General features: G+C 35.0%; 3 protein-coding genes across 3 annotated transcripts; all 3 read left to right on the top strand.

Moving 5' to 3' along the window:
* LOC147558558 (large ribosomal subunit protein eL42) lies at positions 1-1894 on the top strand. Its single transcript, XM_086660258.1, has 4 exons — positions 1-178; positions 992-1171; positions 1469-1543; positions 1647-1894. The coding sequence occupies exons 1-4, from the start codon at positions 176-178 to the stop codon at positions 1704-1706; spliced, it is 318 nt and encodes a 105-aa protein (XP_086516384.1). The 5' UTR covers positions 1-175; the 3' UTR covers positions 1707-1894.
* Positions 1895-4482: 2588 nt separating this feature from the next.
* Positions 4483-6120, top strand: LOC147558559 (transcription factor SRM1-like). The gene is made up of 2 exons (XM_086657549.1): positions 4483-4986; positions 5520-6120. The coding sequence occupies exons 1-2, from the start codon at positions 4601-4603 to the stop codon at positions 5788-5790; spliced, it is 657 nt and encodes a 218-aa protein (XP_086513675.1). The 5' UTR covers positions 4483-4600; the 3' UTR covers positions 5791-6120.
* Positions 6121-10111: 3991 nt separating this feature from the next.
* LOC147558560 (Leucine-rich repeat (LRR) family protein) lies at positions 10112-14071 on the top strand. The gene is made up of 11 exons (XM_086660259.1): positions 10112-10329; positions 10431-10502; positions 10592-10684; positions 11068-11149; positions 11271-11327; positions 12247-12311; positions 12412-12507; positions 12710-12796; positions 12882-12962; positions 13054-13667; positions 13801-14071. The coding sequence occupies exons 1-10, from the start codon at positions 10231-10233 to the stop codon at positions 13657-13659; spliced, it is 1338 nt and encodes a 445-aa protein (XP_086516385.1). The 5' UTR covers positions 10112-10230; the 3' UTR covers positions 13660-13667; positions 13801-14071.
* Positions 14072-23322: the final 9251 nt, after the last annotated feature.

Here is a 23322-nt window from a genome sequence, read left to right on the forward strand (position 1 = left end):
CAGGGATGGAGTCATACTTCTTTCTGGTCACCCCATTTTTTTTGGTGTAACAAAACAAACACTCCCCAAATTCTTACTATAAAGTCCGAAATAGAATTAGGGCTTAGGTTCCCTGGCCAAGAGTTTGCGCATTGGAGGAACGAAAATCTCTATTTACAGTTCTACAGTTTCAGCCATGGTACGCCCAAATGACTCCTTCGTGTTTCCACTGATATCCAGTTCTTTAGTTTCTCTACTAGATCATGAAACCCTCGTTCAGTGATTTGAACATCTAAATTTTGAATTTGATGCCGTATTTTGATATGAAATTTATCATTTGCTGTAAATTCGTATGCTTGAAATTACATTCAAAAGTGGAATTTTAGGGCTATAAATCTATTGCTATTGGGTTAGTTCCTAAGTTGAAAAGGGTTTAGGGTTTAGATTTTCTTGTTGGTAAACTTGTCGACATCTGAAATTTGAAGCAAAGAATGTATAGTCTCGACTACTTCCTCAGACTTAATATGTTTTGGTAGACTTAGTACCTATGTGTTTTGAGATTTCAATTTACTGTAGTTCTTAGAACGATTTGATTCATCTAATTTTTACTTAAAAATGAGTTTAGGAAGACCTACCTAAATGAGGGAGGTTAAGGTTCCAATAGATTCAGACCTATAACTTCCCCATAGGTAGGTTTGCTTTTGATGAAAATAAACAGTATAAATTACGATTGTATTTATCGTCATATCGGGGACCAAGCAAAAGTAAGTGGATGACAAAGGACACCGAGATACTAACGATACTGTCTAGCCATGTTTATTGTCCTTCTAAGCCCAACCCTTCTTGTGGGAGGAGTTACATTGGTGGGACGAATTATGGGATCTTTTATTCATTTTTCGAATTCATCTTTCCAATCAGTGTCGTTTAGTTGTTAATTATTCAACCATATCATATTTTTTGTCATACGGGATTCCGCTAAGGCGTTAACCAAGTTCCCGGCCAATATGTATAGGTGAACGTTCCAAAGACAAAGAAGACATATTGCAAGAACAAGGAGTGCAAGAAGCACACTCTGCACAAAGTTACTCAATACAAGAAAGGTAAGGACAGTCTTGCAGCTCAAGGAAAACGTCGTTATGATCGCAAACAATCAGGTTATGGAGGACAAACCAAGCCTGTTTTTCACAAAAAGGTAAATGTTAATAATTTTGTATCAAAACTCCAACTTTCCGGTCTTGGAGAAAGGTATAGCTAGATTTATTCAAGTAGCAATAACCCTCCAGGTTATTTTCAGAGACAAAATGTAAGATTTGGTATGGTTTATATATAGTCTAGACTCCGGCGAAAGATCAATTGATCATGAGTACACCGACAGGCTACGAATAGAACTAGTCTAGTTATAGCTATGTGATTCTGTCTTGGTTTTTTTCTCTTTCTTCTTCGGTACCTGTGATGATTACCCAACTCTCCGTTTTACCTTGTTATATAGGCAAAAACCACGAAGAAGATTGTTTTGAGACTTCAGTGTCAGAGTTGCAAACATATGTCCCAACATGCAATCAAGGTTAGAATCCTATCTGTACTTTCTTGCTTATGAATTGATAGTTGGTGGTTTTTGTTGTTATAATGTGCCGATTATAAATATATAATATGATGTAATTCTGCAGAGATGCAAGCATTTTGAGATCGGTGGAGACAAGAAGGGAAAGGGAACTTCTCTATTTTAGACGGTGGAGACATCTACTTGTTTCTTTTGGCATTTTATTGTTTAATGTTGAACTTGCTCTTAGAATTATTATACCAACAAGAAGTTTCAGTGTACTGAACTAATCACTGGATGTTTTCTGTGTTTGGATATGGAGATGGTTTTGTTTTCGTTAAGATTATTGTTTAAATCGAATTAGAACTTATTCAATCATTTTGTTTCGGAGTTGGCCTACTTGGTATTTCAAATAAGTTAGGTTAAGATCCACAATGGTGGCTTGTTTCTTTTTCTCTAAGTTAGGTTTAAATCATGACGTAAGATCTCAAATGGTTCTAGTTACAATACGAAATATTTGTTTTCATCAAACTCCTAATGTTTCAATCGTAATACATGTTACGACTTGTCTAGATGATTTACTTTTGAGTTAGGCGTAAAACAAGCTTGAACAAAAATTTTGTTATTTAAAATGACTATTGTGTCTTTGATGAAGACAAATGTAATGCTACTAGTTAGACTTGGCTAAGTTTTTTTTGTTGAACTAGATAACTTAAGTTTACGCAATGAGAACCTTTCAATCGAGGTATAATAGTTTATTATACAAGACATGTCCTCTCTGCCAAACTTCTCTTGCATACGTATACAAGTCTTCATTAAAACCGAACTCAAAAGGTACATATAATATGATCGCGTATGGGATTCAGATCTACCTTTTCATTATGAAGATATGGGAAAGTTGGGTTGATGACGATCGAGATGAACTCGAATCTTATCCTATATCAATCTCCTTATATTATATAATTATATTACCCCATTTATATGAATGCCGACTTGTTTCTTTTTACCACAAAAAGAATGCCGACTTCCTTTATCCAACAAGATTTATGGGGACCCATAAAAACTTTTGACACCTAAATGACAAAACATTATGTAATATACTAATATCACTGGTCAGTTGGAAAAGTTAACATTCTTGATAACCTCATCTTATTTATTTTCATTTCACTAATCAACTTTGCCATAAAATCTCATACTAGTATTCAATAGGGAAGTTTATCGAAAACATCTCTGCACCAATGTCTAATTAGTGGTCCCTCATTTTGTAACATTCTCCCTCATTTTGTAACATTCTCCCTCATCTTGTCGTGATCATCATCGCGGTTTACATAATTGAAAACTCCGGGTCAATTGACAAAATATCTCTGAAAATATTCATTATATCCATATATGGGATATTATGAACAAACCATTAGCTCTATTGGTAGTGTGCTTTATTCTAACATCCTGGACTGAGAGGTCGTACTTTTGAGCCTTGAAGAGTGTTGTTTGCCTCAAGATTTTTTCATTTAATTGACATTTCATGTCTATGCTTTTTAAGGTTAAAGTGTTGTTTTCATGACAGTTTATGAGCTTATTTCATCTGTTGATGTGTCAATACATATTATGAACTCCTAAGTTACAGGGTAGTTATTTGCTAATTTAGTCTCCATGGAATAATATAATGCACCCATTAAAAAGTAGAAAACAAAATATTTTAAAAGATAAAAGTTGGCGGTCGTATCTTTTACCTTGAATCCCCTAAATCCTAATTTCTGTCCAGTTTAGTTTTATCTAGTTATAATTATACAACTTGTTTTTTTTTTGGAATCAAACTTCATTTAAATGCGAAAAGGTTAATGAGAACTACATCATGAAGTTGAAAAACAAAGATATAACCAATGCAGACAACCAAGTCAAGTTATGCCCACTTGGGGTGCCTCTAGAGCTGCCTGGTCCAACTAGTGGGATGCTTTTCTGGTGCAGTCACCACGCGTCATCTATGAGTGGTTTTCTAACCGTTGCTTCTTCCACCTTCTTCTCTTCTCGCCGTCAATCTTCGCCGTCAACCGTCGTCGTCAGTCATCAATCGTCGGCGTGTAAATCGAGTCCACGCCTCTCTGAATGGAAAAGTACGAACTCCTCTTTGTATTGTGGTTGTTCCTTGCCAATTATGAGTCCTTTTCTAGCATTGTCGGTGATTTCTTCCATTAATTACAGCAACTTGAGTCTTCTACTACAATATGTACGAAGAGAACCAAAAACAACAACGTGTATAGTTTACGTCGTGGGATGAATTTTGGGCTATGACTGATTCCGGTGCATCGGTGCAAAGAGTTGTAAGTTGTTGAAGAAATTCTCAATAGTTTTCCATGGCCAAACACTCGATCTTGAATACGAAAAGAAGACAACAAAAGGATTCTAAAGATCAACAAAACAGGCCCTAAAAGACAAACAAACAAACGACCTTTATTAGAAACGAAAAGGAAATCCGGCGAGGGGAATACCCTTCTTCGCCGGAGAAGAAAAAACTACTTTAGATTAGGGTTATGGGGAGAGAGAGGGGGAGCAATTTTTCCCTACCTTCATACTTTACAGGCATCCTACACACGCCCAAACAACCCACTTATCCCTACTACTTTTGATTTAAACAACTTGTTGAACCTTCGGTGCAACACTTCCGATCAAATTTTTGTAACCGAAATGAGAATGGTATGGCAACATGACTTGTTATAAAATAATATTATCCCAATATAACATCTAACAACATTTTAACGGTTTTTGAAAGTTATTATGCCAATTATTAGAAAATTCGTTTTAATTATAGGAAAAAACCAAGCCGCCTTTAGTTGTACAAGTACAAAGCACTTAACATAAAACCACAAGCAAAATAAAAATAGTAAAAACGTGTTGAAATTCGATGAATTTAGTCATTTATTCCAGCCTAAAAACCCAAACCTTGTTCTTCCCCCAAAATTCAAACTATAAATAAACCACCCAAACTCTCTTCTTCTCTACCTAATCAAATCCCTTTCAATTTCTCAATTCTCACCTTAAACCTTTTTAATTCTTAAAACCCATTTCTTAATTTAACCCCCCGAAATGTTTGAACAAGATTTTAGAATGATCGGAAACCCACCATTTTCATCTTCATCTTCGCCTTCTTGGTCTCGTCAACAAGATAAACTATTTGAACAAGCTCTAGTAGTTTTTCCGGAGGGTGTCTCCGATCGGTGGTTGAAAATTGCTACCCATGTTCCAGGAAAAACTCCATTAGAAATATGGGAACATTATCAGGTTTTGGTTCATGATTTAATGGAGATTGAATCAGGACGAGTTGAGTTGCCTTGTTATGAAGATGATGAGGAATTGGGTATTAATAATTGGGAGTCTGAGTCGTATTTGAGTCAGATTTCATTTGGTTCTGTTAAGAAACAGAGTGAAACAGAAAGAAAGAAAGGGATTCCTTGGACTGAAGATGAACACAGGTTGGTATTTATATCTTATTTTTCCTTTTTTATTTGGCTTATTATTTCAACAAGCTCTCCATATGTACCTCTAACCTAAAATGTAAACATATGTGTTAAGTTAACAACCCCGAAAGCCGCCAGATCGTTTTCCGACTGAATTCCGGTCAGGCGACGTGGCCGACAAGATTTAGAGATAGAAAACGTCTAACCTTCTCTCCCCAAATCTTGTCTGACCATGTCACTTGGTTAGGATTCAGTTGGGAGACAGATTGGCAGAATCTCATTTTCGTAAGTTACGTACATTTTTTAAGAAAATTCCAAGTATGAAAAATTACTTTTAACTTAAAGATTGACCACGTAGCTTATTGTGCATGATATTCACGTAAATTTAACTTTAGAATTACATGGTACATCACGTACATAGCGTCTTAACATCATCCACATTTTCAACAAAAAAAAATGACATCATCCACATTAGATGAAGCCATATGTAACATCTTTTATCGTCGATTTTGTTGTAACTAATATGTAATTGTTATTGGTGTGATCAGGGCATTTCTTGTTGGACTAGAGAAATATGGGAAAGGTGATTGGAGGAGTATTTCAAGAAATTGTGTACCAACAAGAACACCAACTCAGGTTGCTAGCCATGCACAAAAATATTTTCTCCGTCTAAATGCAGAAAAGAAAGAGAGAAAGAGATCAAGTATCCATGACATTACCACCTCTGTTGCTGTTAAATCTAACGGCCAGGATCATCATCCATCATCAAAGGGCCCTTTTCACCTCCCAACAAACAATGTGTATTTACAACATCAATAACATTGTCTAGATAAAGATTTGTGTGGGTTATGGCCCAACTCATAATGTAATTGTTGTTATAAATAGTTTCTTCCTCGACAAGGGCTATAAATCTATCTAATGGAAAATGAACAGGACATACTGACTCGGGAAAATACGAGATTGGTAAAAAGAGAAAGGAAATCCTAAAAAACGAATATGATCGTTTTGATCGGGAGAGAAACAAAATTTTGTGAAATTACAATATATCAAAAGAGTTCCAAATATTGTCAATGTAATAAATTGACAAACGAATTCGCCAAACGAAAAATGTAATTGATTTTAATACATGTTACAGTTACTTTAGGATCATTTTTCCTTCTTATTTTGCTTTTAAGGTTCATTAAATGCATATAAATAGATTTTATAGAGAGAGAAGATATAAAACCGTGTTTGAGTATACCTTTTATTTTTTGCAAAAAAAAATATGTAAGTAGAACTACAGAAAATTGATAAGAAAATTGAACTGTTAGTTTTTTTTAGATAAACCTGAATTTCATTCATAGAATGAATACATTCTAACAAATTACATGGTTTTGATGATTTAGACTCCTTTGAGTACAACATTGATTTACTCAAGTAAATAACAAAATAAAACTTACAAAAGTAAAGACAACATAAAGGGAAGGGAATTACAAGATTGCAAAAATAAAATAAAAAGACTCTAAATGTCACAAATAAAAGATCCTAATGATCAGGAAGGAGACCCTAAAGGTCGAGAATTATAATACTTTATTATATGTAATCAGGATGGACCAAGTAGAGACAAATTACGGTTTCATCAAGAGCACCACCAAGTTTCTCGGAGACGAATTATTATACTTGATTTCGAAGATGAAGGTTGAGTGATTTCATAACTTTATCTTCTTATTGTTTATGTATAATCTTTCCTCATCCATTGATATTTTATTTTTATCATCAAGATACAGAAACCCAGATCGATGGAAGAAAATGAAATTTGGATATGGAAAATAACTTCTAGTTTCCTCTCCTTCTTTCCTATTTTCTTGAAAATCTCTCAAATCTAGAACCGAAAAACTAATTGCTCTCTACTTCCAAAAAGATTATTATAGATTAAAAGAAAAATATATACATAACAAGAGGAAATTCCGGAGAAGGAAACCCTCCTTCGGCAAATTGAACTGCTAGTTGATACAACAAAATAAGAAATTAAATGAGAAGCTACAAAGAACAAATTAAAGCTACAAAAACCAGATATGCAGCTTCCAAAAACTATATCTAAACCTTCAAAGATCCTAAAACTATTAAACTTAAACAATCCATAATGATCTATGCTTTAATGAGGGAAACCACAAAAATCCGAACTTAAAAACTAAAAAAAATATGATTCTTGCACCTGTAGGTTAAGATTTTGTTTTGGAACCAAACCTATACAAAAAATCGATTTTGAAAACCAACGCAAGAAGCTGGGTCAAGAAGGCGTATGAAGAGAAGAGAGAACAACTAGTTTTAAAAACCTGTTGCAGGAGATAGAAGAGAGAATAAACTATTTCGAATACGAATCTAAATCCTAGTGGGAAGAAACCTAAAGGTTTCAAAAAGGTGGTGTGGGATATTTATAAAAAGCTATGATAGGATTTATGAAAAGCAAATTGGGTTATAATGGGCAAAATGGCAAAATGATTCTAATATGGATTTTCATTTAAGATGATTTCAAATAATTTTTGGATTTTATTTTGAACCTAAAACCAACATACTCTGAAATGCATTTTTTTCTTTCAACAAAAAAAAACATACTCGGAAATGTTTCTTTTATGCATTTTACATTTTGCTTTCTGGAAGAAAAATATCCTGTATTTTACCATTTGATTTTGATGGTACAGAAAAAGATAAATAACAAATTTACTTATGCGTTTTCAATTTGTCTTTTTTTTTGTTGACATGAACACAAAGAGCTAAACAATGTTCTGAACTTCTAAAACATCTGTCCAAATACGTCTATGGTTGTTCTTTCTATTCCATTTGGCGATCGAATCTGCCTGTTTGTTGTTCTGTCTAGACGTGAAGGAGAATTTGATATCAATAAACGATCTTTTGAGATCTATGATTGTTTTTATCTGCTTTCTCGATTGCTAATGCACCCGGTGTTCACTATTCGGGATGTGGTTGATCACGTTCCGATTGGCCCTTTCGATGTGGATGTGTTGGATTTTTAGTTCTTTAGCCCATTGCATTGCTTTGAGAATAGCTATGGATTCACATTCTTCTATATTTTGTCCTCGAACTGTATCTGAGAGTGCCATTTTAAATGTTGCTTTATCATCATGAATAATGCAACCTATACCTGCAGGTTCAGAGAAGATAATGAAGGAAGCATCTACATTAATTTTCATAAAGGTGGTTCAGGAGGATTCCATGATGGTTTTTGTTTTTCCTTTTTCTTAGTTGTTGTTATTACTTTCATATTTTTTGTTGGAGTTACTTTAATTCTTGTAATTATGCTCATCGGAGTAGGATTCTTATTTGAAAAACATTTTTCACATCTCACTTTCCAAAGGAACCACATAATTTTTGCATATAGGTTTGACATATCTTCGTCTATATCTCTCTAGGATAGTATTCATTCCTTAACATTTGTAATTGCCTCTGTTCTGATATTAAAGTAAAACCATATTGTTCAAACAAATGGGCAGTGAAGTAAAGCATGAGAATGAGATTCTGTTTCAGAACAATAAGGACAAGTGTAATTTTGGTCTATGAACTTACCGATTTTACCACGAACTGGTGGGCTGTTCGTACAGCATTTGCAAAGAAATAATTTGATTCTCCGTGTTGTATTAATGTGCCAAATGAAGTTCCAATCTACTCTATTAGTGTTATTGTGATTACTTGTATTTCTTAAGTGGTAGTACATTGAACTGATAGTATAGTTACCCGATTTAGTTAAAGGCCATTCCGCTTCGTCATCTTTGTGATCCTGCAAGTTAATACTTAAAATCGTGTTAGCAATCGCGGAATTAAAACATTAATTAACAAGGTGAGTATTCCAAGTATTTTGATTGATGAGTTGGGCCACCTGATTCATATCGACATTTCTGGAGTTAAGTATAGGTGGTGGGTGATCAGGGATCTAGTAGTCATGCCAAATATTAATATTGGTACCTCGATTAATGTCCCAAAAGATTAAGCTGGAGATTTGAGTGTAATGTTTGTAGAGGGATTTCCAGATCCAGGAGTGATTAGCTTTGGGGGGAACCGGTTTGTGGTTAGTGGGGAAGAAATTGGCTTTGAGATTTTTGACCCAGAGGGCCTGAGGATTATTTATGAGTTTCCATGCTAGTTTACCAATGAACGCTTGATTATCCAGATTGGGTAGGTGAAATCCTAATCCCCCAAGTTTGCGGGGAAGACATATGTGAGACCAATTGATTGTATGAATTGTTTTGGATTTTTCCCACCAGAAAGACCTTTGTAGGGTCTCAATGCTATTGTTAATACCTTTAGGAAGGGAAAATCATTGCATTTGATATCGGGGAGCGACCGCCGCTAATGTAGAGATAATAATAGAGCGACCAAGAGTGTGTCATTTGGAGAATTTGCACTGGATTTGCGAAAGGATAGAAGAGAAAACTTGCTTTTTGTTGGTACCAATAAAGAGGTTGGTTCCGAGGTACTTATCCAAGGAAGAGGATTGTCTAACTTTAAGAGCTCGGATGATCATTCTCTTGAATTTCAGATGGGAATTTCTTATGGTGATGATGTAAACTTACCTTTTTTTTTTTTGTTGAAAATAGAGTTAAGTTCTGTAAATTAGTTATGTTATAATTACATGATTATATTTGTTGGTGTGAAACTATTATTTTTCTTACACAATTTTTTTTTGTTTGCAGATGAAAGTCAGACTTAAAGACTTGGAGGATGCATCTTTTTATGTTATTTAAGTTTTTGGTTTATTTTTTTTTGAATTTATGTAATTTCTAATTTTATGTATATTTTTTTGTGTAAATTTATTTTGATGTATTTTTTGTCTTATATTTATAAATGAAATTAGAAAATAGTCATTTTTATTATTAATGATTTTTATCTCGGGTAACCTGGAACCTGTTTAGCCCGTGACGGAAGAAGCCCGATCGGGCCGGCATGCACAAACGGACCGGCAGACACAAACGGGCTGCAAACACCTCAAAGTTGGAAAATGACCGGCCCGATCCGCCCGAAGATCTTTGGCGGGCTTAAGATATATTAGCCCGATTCGCCCGTGTTCGCGAAAGAAAAGTCCGAGCCCGATGGAACCCACCCGTGTGCCCAAGAGCCCACCCAGATAAAATCGAACGTTACCACAAACCACGACAACCCGGTCGATTTTGCTTAAACCTAAAACCCCTCTCTCTCTCTCTCTCCCGTCGGCTCATTTGCAGAGGGAAACACAGTAGTAGGGTTTCGACAGAGAAATTAGAATCCATGACTAAGTTAAGCTCTGAGTATATTCTAACAGAGAAGAAGACTAGACAATCTAGTACCATTACTGACCTTAAATTCAATCAGAAAGCCCTTACCGATGTGAGCTTTTCGTAAATCCCTAATATATATATGATCAATCTTCGATTGTTATTCATAATATTATTATAGCTTTAACTTATCATTCCTTGTTTTTTTTGTAGGTTTCTTGTTTGAGTGATTTCAAAAACTTGGAAAGACTTGATCTCGGTTTCAATAATCTTACTTCACTTGAGGTTTAAGTTTCTTTCATCTGTGCTCCTCTCTCTCTCTCTCTCTCTCTCTCAACCTATCTTGTTTTATTTTTGTGTTATTTTTATTCTAGGGTTTAAGCTTATGCATCAATTTGAAGTGGCTATCAGTTTCCCAAAATAAATTGCAAAGCTTGAAAGGAATTGAACGTCTTACTAAACTTACTGTGAGTATCTTTTTGAGCTCTGGTTTATAGTTTCTAACTGAATTAGGTCAGATTTCTTTTATTCAAGGGAAATGAAAAATGGGCAAGATTGTTACTACTATAATTACTCAAGGGAAATGGAAAATGGGCAAAATTGTATCAATGTTCTAACTTTAACTAGATATGAAACCCAATGCAAGCAATAGGATCAATAACGAATTATCTCCTTTTATTCATTTGGTTTCGTGTAATTTTGTAAGAAAATCTCGAGTGACTTTTAATGATGCAAATTCTAAGTAATAGATCTTTTCAGATGTAATTATTTCGACTTAATTCATCTCTATTGGAAATTTAAAGAGATGGGGCTTTTGAATCTATCAGAACTTGTTATTTCTATGTACTAGGTACTAAATGCTTCGAAAAATAAGCTTAGCTCAATGAGTGAAGTAAGTCATATCGTAAGCTTAAAGGCGTTAATCTTGAATGGTATGTTTCACTTTTTGAGCTTGCTTCCCTCAAATTTTTAATAATTATTGATTTTATTCAAATGAATATTGATATAAAATATACATCGGACTCACTTTCTCCTGTTTGATGTTCTTTGTAGACAACGAGATATCCTCAATTTGCAAACTTGATAAACTCAAGGATCTCAATACTCTTGGTATGGTATCTCGTAGAGAAACTAGTCTTTCTATCAGATTATTGGTTATGTCCTGCTATGTCATTCTGTATGGTCTCACATTTTCACCTACTAGATTGTGTCATTGGTTTATGATTGATATTTGAACTGGCTTCCAACATCTCTTCAGATATGACTTTGCAGTCTTTCTTTTGTGGGTAATTGTGTTAATGACAATCGTCGCGCATAAAGGTTGAACCATGCTTCTAGTTGTCAATAGTTTTTGACATGTTAGGAACTGTCGGAAAGGAGACCATCCTTTAAGGTATGGGGTGGTTGTATGGTGAAGAATATCTGTTAAATTCTTCCGTCCTATTTTTGGTTCTCTTTATTAGACTCGTTTATCAATCTACAATGAACTAGTCATACAGTTCTGTTTGTTCAAACTGACTGGATATGAAATTTGTCCAGAATCCTTTCTATGTTTGAAACAGAAACTGGGGGTAGGACTTCCGTTCTGACTTCTGACCTTCTGTAGCTGGTTTCCCTTGAAGGAATCTACATCTAATCCTCGATTTCTGCCTCACTGGTCCTCATGGATTTTAAATAGTACTAGACAGCTCAATTTGACTCTACTACAATCTTTGAACAGAATTAGTCCAGGCAGTATTTTAGATTCCTTACTCTCATGTGTGAGAGAGATTAAGGCGGTGGGCTTGTTTGAACGAGTTTTTTCAAGATATGATTGTAGCATTAGGTATCCTTCTTCATGACTGAACCTTCAATTAGGTTTTTTTTTATGTTTTCCTCATTTCATACATGTTTTCGCTTCTTAACAGATTTGTTCATTTCTTATAAATTTTGCTTTTGTTTGAGATAGCTCTTCAAATTCTGACCTTCTGATGAAAATGTCCTTTGAAATTTGAACTTGTCCAAACTGAAATATTGCTATTCTATGCAGTTCTTTCTAGAAATCCGATTCGTAGTATTGGGGACTCTTTGGTCATGACGAAGTCAATCACAAAAGTAAGTAGGGGTTTTACGGATATATTTTTTCTTATACGTTATACCTCAACGGAAATTTCGTCGATAAGTACTAAATCTCTTGGGAAACTTTTTCTTCCAGCTCTCGCTTTCCAATTGTCAACTCCAAGCCATTGGGTCTTCATTAAAGTCCCTGCTAGAGTTGAAGGAGGCTCGACTTGCTCACAATGAAACCACGGTATTTATTATATCTATTCTTAGTTTTCTGACATATTACGTCTTTCTTTAAGCGTTTTCACCCAATATATTCTATTATTCTACTGCTTTATCGTCTTTCCATACGTATTGCGTTTCTATATGTACCAAACCTCTTTTTTTTTTAACACAATTATTAATAGTGTCACTCATTAGTCATTCTCTTTTGTCTCTGAACCACTTAGACTTTGCCGAATGAGTTGAGTTACAACAAAAGGCTCCAAAACCTGGACGTTGGGAACAACTTTATCTCAAATTGGTCTGATTTGAAGGTTAGTCAATTCTCACTTGATTGTGTATATGTTTTTTCCCCTTGCTGTTCTCTTACTCACACTATTAGTTCACTCTTGATGGCAGGTAATTGCTTCCTTGAACAACCTCAGAAATCTTAATCTGCAAGGGAACCCCATTGCTGAAAATGATAAATTAGCTAAAAAGGTGTTTTTCTATTAAATTTCTCCGTCTATGTTTCCTGTGCTAGTATTTCAGCTTCTTTTTTAACTTTCATATGTATGTATGATTGCTATAGGTGAAAAAGTTGGTACCAAACTTGCAAATATTCAACAGTAGACCTCTAGAGAAAGCCAACAAAAACGAGAACTCCAACAAAGATACCAAGGATCATGAACTCAATGATGCTAACTATGCTAGTGATCTGAAGGACAAGACAGAGTTAGAGAGAGAAAACCGTAGCGAAAATGAAAAGATCTCAAGAAAACGTACATCCAGCCCGAAGAAAGACAATCCTTTTGATAGTGAGCGAGATCGAGACGTGGAAAAGAAGGAATCAAAACATAAGAAGTCCAAAACAGAAAAAGCTTCAAGTGGGGACAAGAATGTTGTAGTTGAAAATCAATCAGAGAAACAAAAATCAAAGAAAGGAGATAAAAGCACAATTGACATAATTGATGACCGGGAAACTCCTTTCCTGGATCTGATTATTTCCAGCAGTACTCAAAATCCTGGAAACCCTAATATGGACATGAGGAAGAAGGCTGAACCTGATCCTTTAGTTATTTACCATGGAAAGAAAAAGAAGATGTCTAAGAGCATTGGAACAGGTCGAGCTGCAGTCCAATTACTGTCCGAAACAACCGAAGTTGGATTGGGTGGTCCATCAACTTGGGATGATTAGTTTCGGAGGTACTCACACGTAATATCAAGTTTGCAGTTTAAATTTCAGAAATCTCCTAGTCTTTTTAGCTCCATTTTCTGTTTAATCATGCTCTATATCTTATCAAACATGAGAGTAGTCATTACTCATTTTCTGTATCAGGTAACTGGATAATTTGTCAGGAAAAGCTAGACAAACTTCTAAACAGCAACTAAAATGCCGAAATTTGCCTAGGTGTGGCGTTCCAGGAATCGTTGATATCTGAACGATGCAAAGTGAAAGGCTAGATCCACAATTAACAAAACGACGGAGATATTTTGGTACTCTGTCCGTTTTCTGGGGTGTTTATTTATATCAATCTAATATAACTTGAATGTATTTTTGTACTCGGAATCAGAACTAAAAATTTCTGGAAATGTTTAATTGTCTGGAATTCTCTTCTCGATATTTGCAGCTGACCAGATTTTCTTAAACATTCATCGGTGTCGAAAATGGCAGTGTTCTTAAAACAGAAAAGGCTTGATGGGTATGATGTCTCATGGGCGAAATTGTGTAGAGAGTGTGAAAGAGTGAGATGGTACAAACCTATGTGCAGGAAAATTGAAGGGATACTTCATTGTCAAGGTCCTTTGCTTGAGTAGATTTTGTGGAAATGAATAAATTTACAAACTTTTGGGTGGAAACTTCCTCCAAACACAACCCACCTTAGTGTATTATTCAGTTTCTTCTTCCTTCATCTCCTCACATTTTTGGCCATTAATTCTGACCACCACCGGGTAACACTTCTGACCATCACAACCATTATTTTTTTCTCTCAAAAATCAATCCTTTAGAGGAAGAGATGGCCTTTGTGAACACCCCCGTCTTGAGTTCACCTACCAATAATATACTAAAGAGCCAACATCATACTAAAGAGCCTAAAGTCCAACAAATTTGTTATTTATACTTTTAATAACCCAATAACTATGGATTACACTTCTTGTGGGAATCAAACTTAGGACTTTTAGAGTTTATGTAACACTATCAACCACTTGGGCAACCACGCGTTGACAACAAAATAAATTACTAGGCATAAAAACAACAAATTTCTTCGGCTGCGATTTTGGAGAATAAAGAAAAATATCAGGGAAATAAAAAGTTTCTATAAAATTAGTCAAAGACTTTTTTTATTTCTATTTGGTACTATAAGACTCCAATTTTGGAGTTAAAATAAATAAATTTTTAGAAGATTCCAGAAAAGAATTTGGAGGGAAGTTTTATAAACTTGAACAAAATTTTTTTACGGATCTAAACCCCAAACTTCTTCCAAGTGTTTCTTATTTTCTTCATCTTCATCTCCAAAGCTTCGTTTTCTTCTAATCACTAAACCTTAAAAATACCGAAAACAAACCTAATATGTTTAGAAGTGATGAACAATATGTTTTATGACTCAAACTTAACTGATTTTTAGGGTTTAGAATGTGTTTACCTCTCTTGGGGAGGATTAATGGATGAAGAAATTTGATTCGGATGCCCCATGGAAGATGTATTAAGAGCTTCAAGAGATTTTATTTGATGATTTTTAAGATTTAGAATGTTTTTTCCTCTTTATCTCTCTCACTTTGTTTCTGATTTTAGAGAAATAAGGATCGTAGAGGTTGGAGATTTGGAGAAGATAAGTAAGAGAAGTGATTGAGAAGGAAGAACAAAAAGTTTGGCTAGAAATTATGAAGGAGGTGAGATGGATGAGTTTCTCTACAGAGAAGAAAAAAGAGGGGGAAAAGACAATTTTTTTACTTAAAGTTAATTTTGTACATTTTTTCTGTATTTCCCATAGTAAAATAGTCTCTGGAGATTTTACAAAGAAACATGGATTTCTTAGAGAATTATTATCCGGAGATTTTTCTTTATTTCCCAAAGCCACAGCCATTTCTTCGCACCCAGTCCCAGACATAAAAATCTGATTAATTAAAAGAGCAATGGTAGTCTATTTGATTAGGTATCCAACCGACCCCTCTGCTCCGTTGTTTATTACGGGTGTGACTACACGATATGCTATTATGAGAGTGCGTAGTACATGTACATCTCTTGGCACGCTATTTAGGGTCCGATATATTTTGAACTATTGTTACTAGATAATAAATATTCTCTATGTCTATAAAATAGATACCCGATCTCCACCATTTTATTTTAATGTTTTTTTCAATTACTCTCTCAATAATAATTGAGTTTATCTCCTTCGATTTAGTAATTTTGGTAAGGACAGTAAGAGTACTAAGACAATGTTTGACTGAAAAAAAGAACATGACTAATAAGACAGTAAGAGTAACAGGTTGACTTCAATTGTGTTGTATTTCTTGTGCTTGTATAACATTTATGTTTTAGCATTTGTTACACTTGATTGCATAATGTTTGTGATTGTGGTATGTTTGATTTCGAGGACGAAATCCTCTTTTTAGGGTGGAAGATTGTAACACCCCTATTTTCTTGATATACCAAATTGGGTGGAAATAATAAAAGTCTAAGTCAGTATTGTTTAGATGAAATACTGGTGGGTTTAAAAACCCTATTTCTCTTCACTTTTGAGGAAACCCTATAGAAAAGAAAGAGGGTGCAGCCGCTCCTTAGTGAAGGGAGGAGGAATAAAGAAGAAAAGTGATGGAAATAGAGTTCTCTAGTGAGAGAACAAGCCATGGTTGTGGTCTTAAAGTCATCTAACGCGAAAAGAGGTAGATTTCCTATCTCCTAATTTTTTTGTAGGCTCTTTCAATTTATTCCATGATAGGTATAGTATTGTTAATCACATGAAAGAACGATTAAATGACTTAGAGACTAGTTTTATCTAGAATTTCATAAAACATATAGAGAGGACAGTATTTTGGTCTAAATTCAACTTACATCTGGTATTGATATATGAAGAATCTTGGTATGATTCTTATATTTTTGGAAATTTTTGTTTGTCTACTTTCTAGTAGTTCAAACGGTTTGTTAATCCGAGTTCCGAGTGAAGAGTTACGATAGTTTTCGTACAAGGTGTCAAAACAGTGTCTACTGCAGTCGGTTTATATTAAAATTAAATCTGGTGTAGATATATAATGAATCTAAGTGTGATTCTTACATGTTTGGAAAGGTCTGTTTGTCTACTTTTTAGTAGTTCAAACGGTTCGTAAATCCGAGTTCCGAGTGAAGAGTTACGATATTTTTCGTACAAGGTGTCAGAACAGTGTCTACTGCACATCGGTTTATATTAAAATTAAATCTGGTGTAGATATATAATTAATCTAAATTTTATTCTTATATGGTTGGAAAGGTCTGTTCGTCTACTTTTTATTAGTTCAAACGGTTCATTAATCCGATTTTCGAGTGAGAAGTTATGATTTTTTTCGTACAAGGTGTCAGAACAGTCTCCGATGGACGAATTTATTGAGATAATTCACATGGTTTCTGTTCTTTAGGCAATGTATCTCCTAGGTAGATACCTTCTAGTGGTGAGCCTATGTTTGTTAATTAATATTCTTATTTGCTTGTTTGAGATTGCGATCCACGTGAGGATCTACTATGAGCATCATCCCTTCTGACTTGTCATGTGTTGTTGACTTGAATTGTTTGGTGAGTTTGTTTGTAAGTCTTGATAAGAGTCAATGTTTGTTGTGTATTAGTCTGAGATACCTGAATAAGAGTTTGATGATTGTGTCTTTCGACATAATGTGGTTGTCGACGTACATGTCAAGTTTGTGGCCATAAAGGTTTACCTTAGTTAAAGGCATGATATTTTCTATCTGCTGAAAAAAAAAAAGATCGTTGTATTATCAGGGTTAGTATTAGATTAAAATAATACGAGAACCGGAAAACCTAATAATTAATCAAATGACATAAATTATTAGTTTCGAGAGGGATTGGATAAATCTGATATATTATGTTAGTATTCACCGTTAAATTTCAGATAATGCCAATAATGAATGTGAATGTCTTGCTTCCTTGATTGGGGATTGAGCTTGCCTACCCGAGACTTAGGTTTGAGGAAATCTACTGCAGTTGGGTTTTGACCCAGCTATTTTGTTTTTCACGTATTGATTGTGCACTCATGGTAGGTGTTGCTCGTGGATTCAGTTTGAAGGTCTCAAATCTTCGATTTCAAGGCAGTTAGCTTGAGATTTGGGATTTGGGGCGCTACAATAATAATGTAGAAATGCATCCTTCTCAGAATATATCTTCATCTTTTATTGCAAAGATTACTCTTCTCAATCTTTTCTTCAAATATTGAGATTATATCTTTCAAATACTTTAAATTTTCTTCAATAACTAAGATTGCACCTCCCAAATTAATCTCAAATGAATAAGATTAGGCACTTAAATAGAATTGTTTGTTATACCGTCGTTTATGTATAGGCGTGAGTAGCCTATTATCCAAGGCTTTCTCTCTCCTTAGAGCAACTCCAACCCCAATCTGTCTTAGGCCGAAAAAATCACTTTTTCACTCAAAATTTTTGGCCTCAGCTCACCCCAGCCTCTCTTGAGGCCGAAAATTTGTTTATGTAGGAAGTGCGTGTGTGGCGTTTTTGTTGGTGTGTGAAAAACGTGTGTGGTTTCGTGTATATACAAAACACGTTTTTGAACTATTTTCGAAATAATATTTTTTTCCAAGGTTGAAAAATTATTCGGGGGCCGACACTTTCGTTCAATGTATTTTAATATTTTAATGCAAAAGTCGGTTTGTATTAATATATTTTTATTATTAATGTTGGTTTTGATTTTTAAGTTATTTTTAATTTTTTAGTTATTTTTAATTTGTATTTAATTTTTAAGTATTTTTTCTTTTACAAAAAAAATAATAAATAAATGAAGGCAAATCTGACCGTTGGGTAATCCAACGACCAAGAACAACCCCCAATGTGACCTTTGGGTCCCCAACGGTCACATTGGGGACAACTTCAGTCGCCCCTTATGTTAGGGGCGACTGAAGCGTCGGCTGTGGCCTCCGACCCGCGCTGGATGGTCGGGCGCATGCCATAATTTTGAAATTATGGCCTGTGCTCGGCTGGGGTTGGAGATGTTCTTATTGTTGGTGTAACTACCTACTCCTTGTGCTTCTTGCCTTATTTTCATGTAACTAGACCCAATAGTTAACTCAAATAACTGAAAAAAACAAAATTAATGCTAAAAACACCAAAAGCAACACAAATCCACTCCGCAAATGAATAAATCGTATCAAGCCTTCTCTCTCCTCAACTTTCTCTCTCTTATCTTCATCTCCATTAAAAAGTAGTCGTCATACCTCTCTCTAATCTCTTCTTTCCTTTCCAATTTCTTCTCTCCCCATTCATCATCCCTCTTTCCAAAATTTGAACCATCCTCCCCATTCAAATCTTTTCCACACATGTCCTCAATTTTCATGCTTACCTCCTTCATCTCCTCTTCTCTCGAAGACCCGCACTTGACCACTGTCACACACTCTTTGAACTCGCTTGTTGAACCGCTTCGGTCTCCCACCAAAATCGTCACGAATTTTAACTCAATCTCGTCCGACCACCAGATCTCCTGTACCGAAATTGGTATGACACTTGAGATATTAGCGGCTTGCCTTCCGACTGGATCAACTAGTATCCAACTCAATTTAAGATTCTTATCACACGTGTCATCGCCGAAGCTAATTGGTGTATGAATGACTTCTTCTGGGCCGAGTAGATCGATTCGCAAAGGGGAGTACAGAAACCAATCGGTTGAGGTTCCAATCGGTTGGACTTTGGAAAAGATGAGAATGTTTTTGTAGTGAATATCGACGGCTGAGATCAATTCAGGAGAAGGTGGTACGTAGGTGGCGGTGATCAGGGAGGAGAAGAGGGAAAGCACAGGAGAAGAATGTAGAAGAGCCGTTGGAGAAGGTGGAGATTGTTAGAGAATAGAGAACATATGAGTTATCTTAGATAGTCCCACATTGAATGGGCTAATATTAGGTTTCTCTTATAGAGCCTATATAAATGCTTCAAGTGTAATAGCTAAGTATTCAACTCTCAATCAATACAACTCTTCTCCCTCTCATATCATTTATCTTACATGGTATCAAGAGCTTATATACCTTAAAGAGTTAGATCCTTGGGTTTCCGATTAATCGGCGGCGGTAGTCCGTCAATGACTGTCGTCCGCCGGAGTATTGCCGGAATATTATCGATTTAGTTGTATTTATGTGGTCTACTTTTTCTATCCAAATAATGTTTTTTAGTAGTCAAGTTTAGTTTTAAAGATTTTGATTCTTCATGTAAGTCTTCAACAATGTATGGTTTTCACCATTCAAAGTTTGAAGGATTGAAGATCAATCTCTAACTCTTAGATCTATATATCCCTACTTATTAATAGTAGGAGATGATGATCTAAAAGAGTATAGTAAATAACTATATTTTGTTCAACTTTGATGGTGATATTCTTTTCAAACCCACAATATCATAAATCAATCTCTACCCCCATAACTTCTTCTTCTTGGTGGTTGTTTTACACACTTTATATAGATCAAGTTCACAAGTATCATCACTTTCAACCCCATTTCTCTACTTCATTTTTCTAAAAATAATAATGAAAGGATGAGAAGTCAAAACAGAGACAAGGTCTCATTTCCTCCCTACTTATTCTACTACTAATTTCTTCTCTTCATCCATCATCTAAATCTACTACTCATACTACCACGTTTTGAATTTCACTCTTTGTCTTAACCTCACTACTCATATAACTCATAAATTCTTGCTAACATCCATTTCTTGTTTGGTGTTAATAGTAGTAGTGGTGATACTGTGAGGGAATGGAGTTTTTATTGTGGGAGTTTGTCTTTGTAATTGGATTTGTGTGCATTTCCGTTGATGATCTGACGGTCAGGATATTTGGCGCTCTTAAGATAGATCCGTTGATGATCTAACGGTGGGCGTTCAATGCGCGAGATCTTAATAGATCCGTTAAGATCTGACGGTCAACATGGCACCCGAAAACCAACAGTCAAATATGACTGTTGGGAAGCATCCACTCATCTATTGGCACCCATACGAAGTGGTGTCAATACCCCTATAAATACCATGAGAATTCAGCAAACAAATCATTAGTTTTTTTTTTGCATTTCTGAGCATTCATTTTCAAGCATTAGAGTTTAAGGATCGTTGTTCAGAAGTTCATATTACTTACCAAGTTCGTCAGACTATCATAACTAAGAGGTACCATCTTTACTTTGATAGGTAATCCGTTTTATCCTGGGAGACATACACCATTACTGTTGGTACTGATATACAAGGTGTAAATTGTCTTAAGGACAGAGGTATCCTCGACTCGGATATTTTACATTTGATTTTTCTTTTTTATAATCACTCTTTTTATCTTAATTGTTAGAAGATAACTCTTTCTCTGATTTAAGAAATAGAAAGACAAACAAAAGTGGATGTACTCTGTTTTGTTAAAAAACAGAAAGATTAAGAACTATTCTCTGAAAAGAGAACCAGGGAAACAACAATCTTAAGACAATTTATTGTAATTAGTTTTCTAGTTCTTAAAATATTAACTTACTTTGTTTCTTTGTTAAGAGAGAGAATGGCAACAAACGTTGAAACAGTTCGTGTCAATGCTTCATCCTCGAACCATGCTGAGAAACCAGAAAAGTTCAAGGGGATTGATTTCAAACGTTGGCAGCAGAAGATGCTGTTTTATTTAACCACTCTCGGGTTGGTTAAATATCTTTCTGAAGAAAAACCTATCCTAAATGAGGATGGTGATATTCAGAATGTGTCTGCCGTGGAGGCATGGAAGCATAGTGATTTTCTCTGTAAGAACTATATCTTGAATTCTCTTGATGATAGTCTTTATAATATTTATTATATTATAGAAACATCTAAAGAATTATGGAATACCCTCATCAACAAATATAAGACAGAGACAGCGGGTATGAAAAAATTCATTGTTGGAAGGTTCTTGGACTATAAAATGACTGATTCCAAACCAGTTATGTTACAAGTACAAGAACTCCAAATGTTGTTACAGGAGTTAAAGGCCGAAAACATGATTACTAATGAGACCTTTCAAGTTCGTGCTATGATAGAAAAACTCCCTCTAGGTTGGAAGGATTTCAAAAACTATCTTAGACACAAAAACAAAGATATGGGTCTCGAAGACCTAATCCTCAAATTAAGGATTGAGGAAGATAGTCGAAGTGCCGAAAGGAGAAATGAAAAAATCTCCAATGTTAATGTGGTTGAAACAAAACCAAACAAGGTTAATAAAAGAAAAAGGTCAACCAAATCAAATGGTAAGGCCAAAAGGAAGAAAAATGCTAATGGTTGTTTTACTTGTGGAAAACCAGGGCACTTTGCAAAGGACTGCTGGTCTTCTAAACCAGGCAGTAAACCAAATAAAGTGAAGAATCAAACTTTACTTATTGAAGATTCAGAACTTCAGAATTTATGTGCTCTTGTTACTGACAATGAAGATATGGTCGTTGATGTGGTTCAGAAATTTGAAAATATGAACCTATGTGCTGTTGTCTCTGAAGTTAATCTCATTGGTAACATGAGAGAATGGTGGGTAGATACAGGGTCTACTCATCATATTTGTTCTGATCGAAGCATGTTTTCTACATACAAAGAAGCAGATAATGAAGAGAACCTGTTTATGGGTAATGACTCAACCGCCAAAGTTCAAGGGAAAGGGAAGGTGGTGTTAAAGTTTACTTCTGGAAAAGAAGTAACCTTGAATGATGTGTACCATGCTCCAGATGTAAGGAAGAATCTAGTATCCAGATCTCTCCTAAGTAAAAATGGGTTTAAACTTGTATTTGTGGCAGATAACTTTGTACTGTCCAAAAATAATATGTATGTGGGAAAGGGATACATGTCAGGGGGTCTATTCAAACTAAATGTAACCACTGTAATGCCTAAGGCATCAAATATTAATAATAATAAAGCTATGAGTTCTGCTTATATTGTTGAGTCTTCTTCTGAAATTTGGCATAAGAGATTAGGACATGTGAACTTAAATTCAATAAAGAAATTAATGAATATGGATCTATTACCCAAATTTGAAATTGAATCCAGAAAGAAGTGCCCCACATGTGTAGAGTCAAAAATGACTAAGCCTTCTTTTAAATCAGTTGAAAGAGACACAGAACCTTTAGATTTAATTCACACAGATATTTGTGATTTAAAAATGGTTCAAACAAGAGGAGGAAAGAAATATTTCATCACTTTCATAGATGATTCCACAAGATTCTGTTATCTGTACTTATTAAGAAGTAAAGATGAAGCAATTGAAAAATTTGAGCTTTATAAAGCAGAAGTGGAAAATCAACTTAATAAAAAGATTAAGGCAATTAGAAGTGATAGAGGAGGAGAATATGAATCTCCTTTTGCGGAAATATGTGCAAAGAATGGAATCATTCATCAAACAACCGCTCCTTACACCCCTCAACAAAATGGGATTGCGGAGCGTAAAAACAGAACTTTGAAAGAGATGATGAATGCAATGTTGTTGAGTTCTGGTTTACCTCAGAACTTGTGGGGGGGGCTATCTTAACAGCCAACCACTTATTAAACAAGTTACCCCATAGGAAAACAGGAAACATTCCTTACGAGTTGTGGAAAGGAAGAAAACCATCTTTTAAGTACACAAAAGTGTGGGGGTGCCTTGCTAAGGTATTAGTTCCCCCTCCTAAGAAGGTTAAGATAGGTCCTAAAACTGTAG

Source organism: Eschscholzia californica, unplaced genomic scaffold (assembly GCF_041429995.1).
Source record: "Eschscholzia californica isolate CP2 unplaced genomic scaffold, dmEscCali1.0.p SCAF_2, whole genome shotgun sequence".
Lineage (NCBI taxonomy): Eukaryota > Viridiplantae > Streptophyta > Magnoliopsida > Ranunculales > Papaveraceae > Eschscholzia > Eschscholzia californica.

Bases quoted from the DNA above. Each gene is read 5' to 3' on its own strand.
- LOC147558558 (XM_086660258.1), top strand. The intron at 1,172-1,468 runs GTAAATGTTAAT...CTTGTTATATAG, and splicing joins AGCCTGTTTTTCACAAAAAG to GCAAAAACCACGAAGAAGAT. The intron at 1,544-1,646 runs GTTAGAATCCTA...GTAATTCTGCAG, and splicing joins TGTCCCAACATGCAATCAAG to AGATGCAAGCATTTTGAGAT.
- LOC147558560 (XM_086660259.1), top strand. From the start codon at position 10,231: ATGACTAAGTTAAGCTCTGAGTATATTCTAACAGAGAAGAAGACTAGA. The intron at 10,330-10,430 runs GTGAGCTTTTCG...TTTTTTTTGTAG, and splicing joins ATCAGAAAGCCCTTACCGAT to GTTTCTTGTTTGAGTGATTT. The intron at 10,503-10,591 runs GTTTAAGTTTCT...TTTTTATTCTAG, and splicing joins ATAATCTTACTTCACTTGAG to GGTTTAAGCTTATGCATCAA.
- LOC147558559 (XM_086657549.1), top strand. From the start codon at position 4,601: ATGTTTGAACAAGATTTTAGAATGATCGGAAACCCACCATTTTCATCT. The intron at 4,987-5,519 runs GTTGGTATTTAT...TGGTGTGATCAG, and splicing joins TGGACTGAAGATGAACACAG to GGCATTTCTTGTTGGACTAG.